The sequence below is a fragment of the Trichechus manatus genome, unplaced genomic scaffold, assembly GCF_000243295.1.
Source record: "Trichechus manatus latirostris isolate Lorelei unplaced genomic scaffold, TriManLat1.0 scaffold00292, whole genome shotgun sequence".
NCBI lineage: Eukaryota > Metazoa > Chordata > Mammalia > Sirenia > Trichechidae > Trichechus > Trichechus manatus.
The window spans coordinates 1,083,842-1,097,673 of NW_004444228.1; the positions used below are offsets into that span (position 1 = coordinate 1,083,842).

At 37.0% G+C, this 13,832-nt stretch overlaps 1 protein-coding gene across 2 annotated transcripts in view; it reads left to right on the forward strand.

The window, feature by feature from the left end:
- Positions 1-13,832, forward strand: part of PKP2 (plakophilin 2) — an 81,700-nt gene that overhangs the window by 36,040 nt on the left and 31,828 nt on the right. For both annotated transcript variants that reach the window (XM_004390249.2, XM_012559668.2), the window contains exon 5: positions 5,621-5,828. In XM_004390249.2, the coding sequence (XP_004390306.1) occupies positions 5,621-5,828 (208 nt within the window). The remainder of the gene's footprint in view (positions 1-5,620; positions 5,829-13,832) is intronic.

Here is a 13,832-nt window from a genome sequence, read left to right on the forward strand (position 1 = left end):
TATATATATATATATATATATGTATATATATATATATATAGGAGAAGAGAATTGGGCTAAAAACTGGTCCCTAGTCATGTAAATGTTTCAGATTTTTTCTTATTCCAAATTTTTAAAAACTGGGCATTGTTAGGTGGACTTTTCTTTTGTAATTTGGAATTACTCAAACTTGTTTTTTTATGTTGCCCAATTTGAGTTTGATTTCCACTGTCTCTTAAATTACTAATTTGATTACAAATATCATTTTGCGTAGGGTTAAGCTGTGTTTGCCTTCTTAGCTCTTATTCAGAAATAAAGTTAGAATAAAGACTGGCTTTGAGAATAATGAAACATGAAAACTTCATTCAAGCCTAAAAACATGTATGCTTGATAGAAAAACCTAAGAATTATGACATTATAACCCAGGACATTAACAAAATCTGAATATTAAGCATGGTGCTATAGTTTTTTAGTTTCTGTATGAAAGGCAGTTATAGTTTGGACATAAAGATCTGCATATAGATTATAAAACCTTTAAAACCATGGCACCATTCCAGCCTTTATTTTACTTGATAAGGACTCTCAGCATTTGACACTGTGGATGCCTCTCTCCCTTTGAAACACTTCTTTTTGTTGGCCCACAGTCTCCTGATTGTCTTTGCATCCCTCTGGCTTCTCTAAGTTTCCTCTGTGAGCAGTTTATCCTCTACCTGTCCTTTAGGTGTTCACATTCCTTATATGCTTCCCAGCGACTTCTTTTCTTATTCAATACAATCTCTGACCTGCCTAATTCACTCCTACAGCTACCTTTGTGATCTAGTTGCTGATGACTCACAGTCTATACCCTGTGGCTTTCCTGGGTTCCAAACCACATGTCTGTCTATTTTGTGGACACTTCCACTGAACTGAATGTCAACATAACCAAAAATGAACACATTATCTTCTTTCACTTTCCTTCTCTACTTTCCAACCTTCCCTCTAAACCTGTACTTCCTCCTGGGACACTCGGTGGTTTGAGCGTGGACTCTCAGGAGTCACTCAGACCTGGGTTTGAATCCTAGCATTCTTATTACATGGGTGACCTTGGATAAGATATTTTACATCTCAGCTTTTACCTGTAAAGTGGAGATAATAGTCCTACTTCAAAAGGTTGTTGTGAGAATTCAGTCATGTAAAGGTACAATGCCTGTCCCGAAATAATAACTCAAAATATATTATTCCCTCTGTCAGTGAATTATACTACCAGCCACCCAGGTAGTTTAACATCAAAACTGGAACAGTCTGAGAGCCTTGTTTTTTCCATACTTCTCATATTTACTCAGTCTTAAAGTCCTACTAATGCTACTTTTAAAAGTGTTCCCTCCCTACTCAATACTACTATCCTAGTCCCTTTACCATCATCTCTATTAATATAGCTGCCTCCTAATTAATCTCCCTGCCTCTGTTCTTATCCACTCCCAGTCCATTCTCCTCACAGCACCCAGGAAGACCTTTCCAGTAGCTGCCTATGTTGCCTGCAGGATAAAGGACAGATCCCTTAATTCAGTCTGCAAAGCTCTTCTTGATTGAGCTGGCGCTATTTTCTCCCGCTTCAAACCTCATCACCTAAGTAGTGACTGCCATAACTGTCTTAGAAAATCTTATTATAAAACTGATACTAGCTCATCGCTAGAAATTTGAGAAATAAATAAAAAAGAGTACCCATGATCCACCATTGTTATCATTTTGGTTTTCCCCTCCATATTTTTTAAATGCAGCATTTACATAGCTACAATCAAAGTGAATACGTAGCTTTGTTTGTGAGGATTTTTTTTTTTGTTTTTAATTTTAAAAAGTTTGCACAAATACATGCTTGTTGTTTTAAAATATACAAAGTAGCAGATGCCATTCATGACTCACAGCCTCAACACTTCTCCTAACCAACCCCCTTAATCTCATTCCCCTCTTCATGTATGTGTTTACACATGGAAATGCATAACTATTTTTATTAGATTCCTTTCACAATAACATATCATTAGCATTCTCTTATAACCTTAATTTTATAAAATTAATTTTAGTGGCTGCATAATATTAATGGTGATAGTAGCAGCTACAGTATGAGTAACTCCTGTGGGCCTGGCATGTGCTTGCTAAACTTACACGAGAATCCCCATTTGACTGATGAGGGGACTGTGTGACTACTAAAATATCTGTCAGTTCAAACACTGCTTTGTTCTCCCATGCGTACCATAGCATATGGATATTTGAAAATTAATTGTTAACCAATCTTCCCCCCATTGTTGGTCATTTATGGTTTTTTATTGTTCACTCTCATAAATAATGCAGTTACTATTTTTGTATGTTAGTCTGTATCTGCATTTCTGATTATCTTCTAAAGATAGGTTACTAGAAGCAAATTTTTTTTTTAAGGTTTTTGACACATACTGCCAATTGCCTTCCTGAAAGGTTACACTAATTTACAGGAGTGATTAATTCTAATGGGAGGGAAAGGAGAGTAAGCAAGTGACATTTCACAGAGGAGGTGACATTTGAGCTGGGTCCTGCAGGATGAGGAGGGCTTTGTCACAGGGGAGCCAGAGTGAGCTGAGCATTCCAGATGGAAGAAGGAAGAGGGGGGACAAAGGAGCAGGGGCTCGGAAGAACCTTTGCCCCAAGAGAGAGTCAGTCTGTTCCCTGGCATCTGCTTATTTGCCACCAGAAATCCTCATCATTATTTTATGGTTGGCAGGGAACAGACTCAATACATTCAAAGAGAAAGTTGAGATTCTAACTTGTGGTTCTGCCCTTTCATATATTTAGAAACTTTCTCAAATGAAAGCTTTTTGAAGTTCTGAGACATTCATGTTAGTCTGTTTCTTTGTTTGAAAAAAAAAAATCCCCAGAGGATTCAATAGAACTGGGAAACTTATCAGAACTCTCCTGTTCCAGCTTCTTCCCTGAATTCAAAGGGGCAAGAGCATTTGACTTTGGTGTTAGTGGACCAAAAATCCATTCATCGATTCATCACTGACAGTCCTAAATACAGTGAAGAGAATGCCATCAATATATTGCATTTAACATGATTGATATCCATTTGATTAATAAAATGAATAAAAGTAACTAAAATCTATTTTAAAACTTGGGATAAGTACCAGACACCAGGGAGTTAAATTATACAGTAAGTAGAGCTGTAGCACAATTTCAGCATTTCTCTGAGCATTGGTATGTCTGCAGCTCCCTATTTCAAGGCTGGAGTGAGTGCTGAAAGTCAGGAGGATAAAGGTGACAGGGGAGGTGAACCATACAGTCGGAGGCGGTTAGCAGAAGTGCTGCCATCCAGGCTCCCTAGTCAGAGCAGGAGAGGCTTCCAGGTTCTAGTTCTCACTAATCCTATCATCGCAGCTTGAAATGCAATATGACAAATAAGCCATTTCACATCATATTTTGAAGAAGGCAATTTATAAATTATAAGTTAAGTAATAAAGTATTTCTAAAGCTGCCGAAGTACCTCAGGACAAACAGGGTTTTCTTTTTGCATCTGATGTGCATACTGCTACTATGAAGATTTTGCTGGCATTTATGAAATCTATAGAGTGTGAGTTTAATCATCTTAAAACTTAACCATTTTATAGTAATTGAGGGAGTTAATGAAACGTGAATTATAGGCCGTTTTAAAATACATTGTCCTTTTTTGCTTGTAAGGAAGTATAGTAACGGGAATAAGTGAAGGGATCAAATAGCTGATCCATTTGACTAGATTTAATTGATAGCTAAGAAATCTTTCTCATTAGCATTGTCATAGAAATACATTAGAATGGCTTTAGACATAGCCCTCCAAAATTGCTATGCTGTTCTCCCATCTGTCTCCTGTTCTGCAGATGTTTTCTCTGAAGAACGCCTATAACCAAACCAAACCTGTTGCCTTGAGTCAATTCCGACTCATGGCGACCCTATGGGACAGAGTAGAACTGCCCCATAGGGTTTCCAAGGAGTGGCTGGTGGATTCCAACTGCCAACCTTTTGGTTAGCAGCCAGATGCTTAACTACTGCACCACCAGGGCTAATAACAAAAAGAAAAAACAACCCCTTGTTGTCGAGTTGATTCCAACTCATAGCAACCCTATGGGACAGAGTAGAACTGCCCCATAGAGTTTCCAAGGAGCAGCTGGTAGATTTGAACTGCCAACCTTTTCGTTAGCAGCTGAACTCTTAAACCACTGCGCCACCAATAGGTAAGTAGAAGTATTCTCATTACTTACTAACAATGAGACCATAAAGGTATCAAGAGTACTTTCCTTTTAAGGTTCTTCTGAAATTTTAATTAGATAATATTTTAATACTATGCCCAACACCTAGTAACCACTCAATATATGGTGGTAGTAATAGTAGAAGTGGGAAGAAGAGGAGTTGTTATTTTTGTTTATTATTATTATTGTTATTAATATACTATTATTTTATCTTTAAGATTATTTTACAGCCCTAACTTTTATTCCTTGCTTGCCAGTCTTCTCTCGAATCTTAACAAAGGAAAATGTAAGATTGGAAGACTGCATCTTAAATACCATTTGTCTACTTACGAAAGGAAGACTAGAGTTTGATAGGTAGAAAATGTGAAAATGTACTTCTGGGCCAATGTGCAGCTCTCTCCTGAGAGTGCTTTGTTTTTAGCACATCTTTCATAAGTAATGAAATTCATTTGAAAGGGAAGCTCATGCCCATTCATGACAACATATTCCCTAAAAGTCTGCATCAAGATGGTGAAAATGGGATCACCAAAAGCTCTTGCCAACTTAAAAATTTAAAAATCAGATGCTAGTGGAAACCCATGGTAAGGAAAGCCCGTAGTCTACAATGTAACAATTCTCTTCACCAGCCCTGAGCCTACCTCTTGATTTCCTTAGATAATATTCTCAGCCTAAAACAAAATCATCTTGCTCAGATTGGTATTATATGGCCTCTTCTTAAGCAGACATAGGTTTCAAAATCTAAACCCTCTCTTTTTCTTTACTGTTCCTAATTCTGGCCCTTTCTCTAATAGCTTACTCTTTCTTGTGTATTTGGTTAGAAGATACATTTTTTAAAATAGCACCATTAAAAAGTAAAATTGTTACTTAATTAAATAAAAGTGTTGTACAATTTATATACATTTTTAAATATTCAAAGCAATCAATTATAAAAATAGTTTGCATTTAGAGTTAGCATGCATCCCTACTAAAGTTGTCATGGTGAGTGAGTTTTTATTCCTACTGTTAATGAAGATGATTTTCATTTATTTTATATTGACTTTTAAGTTTTGTCCTGGGAAAAACACTCATGTAATTTGGTGTTCTTCTATAGGACTTTCCTGACTCCCCAGTTCTCTTCATTCTTATTGTGCTCAAGGCCTGTACCCACCCTTTGCACTTTACTTTCTCCTTTAATTGTTTCATAGGTTTCAGTCTTGACTTCCCAAATCTACTGTTAGCTCTTTGATGGCAGACGCTGTCTTATAGCAGGGGTACGATTTACAATGGAAGTCTCAGGTTTAGCACATGTGGAGTACTTGTTTGGTTGGGGGTTATAATCAATATCAGTGAACTTCATCTGTTTGTATTATATTGAATGTCTTGATGCCACATCAAAATTAATAAAGATATGACATGTACATCTGCTTCTTCCCCAGGTTAATCAGCTCCACGGCATACCCAAACTTCTGCAGCTCCTCAAAGTTCAAAATGAAGATGTTCAGCGAGCCGTGTGTGGGGCCTTGAGAAACTTGGTGTTTGAAGACAATGACAACAAGTTGGAGGTAGCAGAACTAAATGGGATACCACGGCTGCTGCAGGTGCTGAAGCAAACCAGAGACCTGGAGATGAAAAAGCAAATAACAGGTAGCCCTTACCTAACGTTAAAGGGCATAGCACAGTGCACTGCAGCCAGATGTGTTATGTCATCTGTTTTTCTTAGATTTCCTGGAACAAATGATTGATGGGCTCATTGTTATCCAAGAGGTGGCTTTAAAGGGACATGGTTACCTGCTACCTGCCAGATTTAAGCCAAGTTTGAATTTCTTTTATCTGAAGGGGAAAAGATTCTGAGGTTTTGCTTGATATTTTAAATTAGAAACTCTATACACCTTTGACTAAATGTCTTTAAAACAACTTCTTGACAAGACTCACTGTGTGAAAATTCTGCATAAATTTCTGAAAGGCAGCTTTGTAGTTCGGGAGTGTGTGGGGTTTCTGTATTGTCCCAGGTGTCTAAAGCCTTCTAAAGAAAACCAGGAACCACACCCGATTATTTTTATTATTTATTCAACAATCAGTTTGCATATATTAGAGGAGAAAATGGTCCATCGATGTTCCAGAATAAGTCACCCTCCCTGCCATCACCATTAGCTCTCTGGTGGTATGCCCTGTACACACCACAAAGAGTACAAGAAGGATTACTAAGTGCCATCATCAGTAGTGTTGCTTGAGAGAATGGAAGGGAGCACACATTTATTAAAGTACATCTTCTATGTACCAGGTGTTATACATACATTTTTAAATTTAATTTTCATAAAAACCATAAGTTGTGAAATATTATTAGCTATTTAATACCAGTATTAAAATAACAGTTTTACAGATGAGGAAACAGGCTCAAAGAAATTAACTGTTTTTTAATATGCCATGTAAGCTTTTTTTTTTTTAAATTAGTGATAGTAGTTGACAGTGTTCTGGTAAATACTTATCATTTAAAAAGAAGGAACTCAATAAATATTGTTTCAAATCGAATGGAATATATCTTGCACTGAGTCTGTAAAATTTGTGCCATCCTCACTTTGTTATAAGACAGCTTTCATTTTTTTCTAAAAAATTTTGCCATTTTATCATCTCTATCACATTTATATCCTACTTAAAATATCACATTTTTTTCTATCTTGATATATTTTAATTTTACAAAACTGTATGAAGGGTGATACTATGCCACCTTCTTGACAGAGTGCAGATTGTACCCCATAAGATATGGCCTTTCATATCCATGATTTTTTTTAAATACCTGTAAAATTAAGAGTGATCGTACCTATTCATTCATTCAACCAACCAACCAACATTTATACAGCAGCTATCAGGTGCCAAGCACTGAGAATATAGTCCCTGCCCTTCAGAAAATTCCAGTCTAGGAAAGTTTGCTTTTTCTCCCCATCCCCTAAAACATGAGATTATGGCATGGTTGACATTTTTTAAAAATGTGTGTGTGTATATATATACATATATATATATATAATTATGAATCACAAGAGAGAATCAAGCAAATGGTTCAGATCACCCGATTTTGCAGCCAAAAAATACTTTATGAAGAACATATGTTCATTCTGGACCTTAAAAGAGGAATAAGCTTTAGACTGGTGTTTTGAAGGAGAATCAGAGTTATTCCCAGCAAAGTGAACATCACTAGCAAGGCAAAAAGGTGGAAAGAAGCTGCTGATCATTTAGAGGAAACTTTGATAATAGAGTGATTGGGGATTAAGGTGCATGGTAGCTAGAAAGCTTGGGAGGGGTGTGTATTTGTTTCAGAGGAATAATTCACAGAATCACACTTCCTCTTTTTTTGCATAGGAAATTAAGGTCAAAGAACATTCTGTAACATTGATTCCATAGAAACCATCCAAGGCATCCTTAAATAATTTACAGAGCTGATAAACGGAAGTCAGTTGTGCAATACTCAGGATTTCCAGTACAAGCCAAACATCCCTACCAGACGGTGTATATTACATGTTAAGTGAATTGAATTGACATTTGAACATTTGATACAAATCCTTCCAAGTTACTCCCTTTAGCTCTATTGATAGAAAAGCTAAATAAGTGCTTTCTGGACCCCAGAAATAAATTTTTGGCCTAATATAAACATGTTTTTATCTTTTTTTTAGAAATATAAAACAAGTACCATATGTGAATCTTATTTTATTTCTTAAACATCTTTTTATTGAGCCCCTAATTTGTGATAGTAACGAAACTAGAACTTTGCGTTTTTATCTCTGTTCCTCCTAAGAGCCTTGTAGGGCATGGAAGCATTATTGATTATCTGCATATGATCAGTGTGAGGCTCAGAGAGGTTAAGTATATTGCCCAAGGTTACACAGCTAGTGAAGAGCAAAGCCCAGATTAGAATCTAGTTTTGTCTGGATGTTCAGCTATAGCATAGTGGCTCCCAACTCCTCCTTTGGGAGAAGATGTTGACTCATTTTTACACTTCTTTGGGAAAGGGCTCTTCTTTAAAAATCTCTGATCAGAGAGCTCCGCCTTGTTCCTCTTTGACTTTTCCTCTCTCTGCTGCCACTCCCTGGGTTCAAGCCCTCTTCATCTCTCTGCTCTACTCCTGCAGTAGCCTCTTAACTGGTCTCTGTGGTTCACTATTCTCCATTCTCAATCTGCCCGACACTCTGCTTCTAGTGATTGATTCCTTTCTAAAATAAAACTAGTGTTCCATTATGCTCCCCATTACCTAAAGTCCGTATGTACTCTGTAGCACACCACCCAAGGATTATATATGACCCTGGCAATTCTTGTCAACAGTATTTCCTCTCACACCCCTCCAGCCCAGGTTATGATATCCTAAATGACCTCCTGATCTGTTCCATATGTCTTTCTGTCTCTATGTATTTGTCTCTATTGCTGTCCTTTTCTGTCCCTGGACCACCTGGTGAATGCTGTCATCCTTCAATAAAAACATCCATTGCCGTTGAGTTGATTTTGACACATAGCAACCCTATAGGACAGAGTAGAACTGCACAATAGGGTTTCCAAGGCTGTAATCTTTATGAAAGCAGACTGCCATATCTTTCTCCCACAGAGCACCTACTGGGTTTGAACCACCGACATTTCAGTGCACTAGCAGGGCCCCTTCATCCCGCAATAGTTGACTCAAATATCACTTTTCCTTTAAAGTATTTTCAAATGCCATCTTTCCTTACTTTACTCTCAGTCCCTCCCCCTCAGCAGAGTTTTGAAGGAAGAGACTTCTTTGAACTACCTTTACATCCTTTAATATTAGGCTGCCACTTAATTTCATGCCACTATATTCATTGCAATAACAAATGTGATGATCACATAAACTTCTCAACAGCTGTGGATTTCTGACCTAATATAATAAAGAGACTTTCGGCCTTGGGATAAAACCAAAAAAAAATCAAACCCATTGCCATCAAGTTGATTCTGACTCATGGCGACCCTATAGGACAGAGTAGAACTGCCCCACAGGGTTTCCAAGGAGCAGCTGGTGGATTCAAACTGCCAACCTTTTGGTTGGCAACCAAGCTCTTAACCATTATGCCACCAGGGCTCCAGCCTTGGGATATCTAGATTAAACATAAATAAGGGGTGCAGGTGTGTTTTAAAATAAGACCTTGATTTTTCGGACCAAAATATAAAAAATGAACCATCTTTTTCTATGTACGTTTAAGAAGTTCAGCGTCAGAGCTTTGTTCGCTGGAAAAGATTGTAAACTTAATGACCTTTTCAGCAATGAGATTGTTCCCCCTTCTTTACCAAAGGAGCATGGTAGTGTGCTTTTAATTAAAATGAGAACAGCACATCCTCATCTCAGAAGTTCATCTCCAAGGTCGCTGATGAGTGAGCACTGCTGGAGGGAGAGGGCTCTGCCTGTGTTAAAACAGACAAGTCATAATAAGATTGAAGTAGGAGGTTCTTGTCCCTCTTATTCCTGATGCATAAGGAAAAGCCAAGGGATGATTGTCAATGGAATTTGTTAAAAATACATATTGACCACTGCATGTTTAATGGAAATATTTAATCGGATTGCTATATTTTCATAAAATACCAAAGCTATTTTATTATAAAATACTCATTTTACATCTTCTTTGAATAATTGTATATCATGTAATTTTGCATTCATAATGTGCAAGCAAGGTACCCTGGGTTTATACATAACTTGCATTAAGTGACCCTTGCAATAATCTGATATGCCAGGTAAGGTTTACAAAACCTGGGTAAAAGATGAGTATATAAATACAAAAGGAAATTATTTTAAAAAAAAATTCCTCTTGCTCTGTGACAACTTTAAAAACCAAGGTTAGAATCAATTTGTTCACTCATTTTCTCTTTCTACCCCTCCCCCTTCTGTAATCAAGATAGGAATTCATTTAATCATAAAATTTTGCAAATTTTGCTACTGAGGTGTTATACAAATTTAGTTAAATAAATTTCCATTCTTATAGGACAATTTTAGTAAAACATAGGTTTTAATATCTATAAATTCCCTTTACTAGTAAGCTATTTTTTGCAAATATCACAGTTGGCGATAAATTTCTGGATAATGCAAGTATCGTCATTTCTTATATACTTGCAAATTATTCAGAGTAGATTCCTTACCAGAATCTATTTCTCTTTTTTATTAGAATGAGTGCATCAAATCAACCAAACACATTGCCATTGGGTTGATTCCAATTCATAGCAGCCCTATAGGACAGAGTAGAACTGCCCCATAGGGTTTCCAAGGAGCGGCTGGTGGATTCGAACTGCCAACTTTTTGGTTAGCAAGCTCTTAACCACTGCACCACCAGGGCTCCAGAATGAATGCATAGTGGTAGAAAATTTCAGGCAGACCGACTGTAACAAAGAACTCTAGTAACAAATTTAGACAGTGAATTAATTGACCAGGAGTTAATGATGAGACAAATAAAACACAGAAACGGATCCCTAAGTATTATATCAGAGAATCTAGAATCTGATCATTGAAAGCGGCTGATGGGTTACCTAGTCCAGAAATTTCCCAAAACCAGAAATGGGAATCATTTTTTAAAATATAATTGTCTAGATTCTTTCCTGAGACTCTGATTCAGTAAATTTGGGGTGTGGCCAGAAATGTGTCTTTCTGATTTGCCGCCAGGCTGTTTTGGAAACCACTAGCCTAATCTTACTCTTAACTTCAGCATGAAACCCCTTGTTGACGTCTTAATGGGGTGAGCTAATTTTTATCGGCTCCAGTGATAGAGCTGGATCTAATAAGCAAACCTTTCTGTTTTCTCATAGCTCTTTTAGAAGTTCAAACTTCAGTGAGCCCAAATCTCCTTCCTTAGAATTTCCACTCATTGGGTCTAGTTTTACCCTCTGGAGTCACAGAAAATGATGCTTTGTTGTTGAAATTTGCATTTCTTTAGATGCTAGGAAACGTGTTCCTACATATATTAACCTCTAATATCATTTGGGTTTTGTGTTTAATACGTTCCTAGTTCTTCTACTGGTGTTTTATTTTTTAATAGTGTATAAGAATTCTATATATTAAGGATATTAGCTCTTTGTTGCTCATATTGTTATACATATATTCTCAGTTTATAATTGGTCATTTTTTATGATTGATTTTTGTTATTTTTGAGAATATACACAGCAGAACAAATACCAATTCAACAATTTCTGCATGTACAATTCAGTGACACTGATTACATTCTTTGAGTTGTGCTACCATTCTCACCCTCCTTTTCTGAGTTGTCCCTTCTCCCTCGTTAACATAAACTCACTGCCCCCTAAATTTCCTTTTAGGAAGTTGCTTTTGTCAATTTGATCCCATATAGATAGATCTTAAAAGGGTACAATGCGCAAGGCAGACATTCTTTACTAGTTAAGCTGAAGTATTGTTTGATTTTAAGAAAACTTCAGGGGATATTTTGGTTTAAGGTTTAAAGATTATCTCAGGGCAATAGTTTCAGGGATTCATCCAGCCTCCATGGCTCCAGATATTCTGGATTCCATGAGAATTTGAAATTATGTTCTACATTTTCCCCCTTTTGATCAGGATTCTTCTATAGAATCTTTGATCAAAATGTTCAGGTCATTTATTGATTGTGTATGTGTGTGTGTGAGGGTGTATATGTGTTTGTGTGTAAATATACATAATCCCGATTCTCTATTGAACATTTTAGCTCTTTCCCAGCTTAGATCATCCAGAAATTTGACAGGTATGGCATTTCTATGCAATATCCTGCATTAGATACTTAAAAATTATACTAAAACTCCCCAAAACATATATTATGCAGAAATAATGTAGCATGCCAAGCAAGCTATAAAGGGCTGCTGAAGGAAAATTCCACTCCTTTTGTTCAAATTAATCCTCTCTGGCTTTTATTGTAAGGTGTATTTTTCCTTTGAATACCCTGTGTGGTCCTTTATAAAAGGAGGAAACGTTATCATGCTTCACATTTTTAAGCCTCTGGCAGGCAGAGATTGTTAATTTGTTTGCTTATTTAGAAGTCAGGGAGCTTCCCCCCATGCCCCGCCCCCACATTTCTCTCTTTGTTTTAACTTTCTTTGTAGCTTAGTAACAAAACTCACCCTCAGACCTGCCTTTAAATTGTTTTCAACCACCTTTGGGGTTTTATTCTGTCTCTCCCCCTTCCAGGGCCTCCTATGTGAAGTGGGAGGAATGAAGTCATTGTGTTGCAATTTTGTGGCTGAGGGACACTGCTCTTGACTAATCCCAGTTGCTAGTTTGATTAGGAAAAGACAGCCCCATAAGCCAGAATTCTAGTCCTCACCAGACACTAGACCTGGTGTCATTGTAGCTAATGGAGGCTGTGTGTAGGCTGCAGTGGAAATTTTGTTACTGTTTCAGAAATTACTTGGAAACAGGCAAAGCAAACTGTTTAAGCCCAAAAGACTGCATTAGGCCTAGAGTATCTTAATTGACTTGGCCAAATACAAGTATAGCTGAATAATTACCAAGTTTTAACCATGCAGACTATTATTTTAGTCATTAAAATCAGGGAAGATGATACCACCACATAATTCAGCCAAGACTGCGTTGTTTCTAGGAGACTGTCTCACCACCATCTACTTTTTAAGTAAAGTAGGATACCCTGTATACCTGTGCTGCTTGTTTCCTTAGCCCAGACAAGGCAGTAAATTGAAGGAGTAGATATTATTAACTGGGAGGAGTGGGGGCAAAGAGGGAAAAGTTATCCCTTCTCTTTCTGTCCCTTCTTTCCTGAGTGATAGTGAGAGTAATTTATTAAGGTATGAAAGATGTCAAGGCAACTTTACATTTGCTGGGAGTCACTGGATTAGCAAGCAATAGGTGTAGCCCTTCTTCCACTGAATCAAAAATATTTGAGCACCAAATTACAAATTTGCAAAAAAAAATCTTTAAACCATATATGCTACTTTGTATTTTCTCTCAGAACCCAGCCTCAGTCTATATCTCATAAATGCCTTGGAAAGTACAGTATACTATTATCTTAATTAGTTGGCATATATAGCCTTTCTCTTTAATGTGGGGGATTCAAGAGGAAAGGGAAAATTAAGTGAGTAAATGTGGTACTAGTCTTCAGAATGCTTAGACCATACAAGTTGGCAGGTGGGTAAGATACTCTTGTCTCTCCTTCAATGCCAGACTATAAAAGAAGACATAAATGAGCTAGTGTCTATTCCTGGAGGGTATAAACTCTATCATTGAGTAGGAATCAATAAACACTAATTGGTGATGTTGATCAGCCCACTGTTGACAGGCATAGGAAAAGCATTCTGCAGGCACTTCCTGCTATTACTGGGTGGCAAAATGTTAGGGGAACGTCACAGATAATGAGGAGCAGGAGGCAGGGGAGATACATTTTCTCCATATATCTAACAGAGAAAAAAAAATATGCTCTTAAAATGTTGAAGTCTTAGTTACAAAACGATCATAACGATAGGATCAAGCCTCCCTGTTGGTGAGCCCAGAATTTATTATCCCAGTGAGGTCCACTTTATGGTAGGGTCTTTTAGGAGAAATATGCAATAAATATATAAGTATTTTATTCACATTCCTGATTAATTTAAACCTACATAGTTTTATATCAAAAGTTATATATAATTTTTTTTAGTTGTCTTTGTGGATCAGTTCCCATTGCCATCTAATGAACT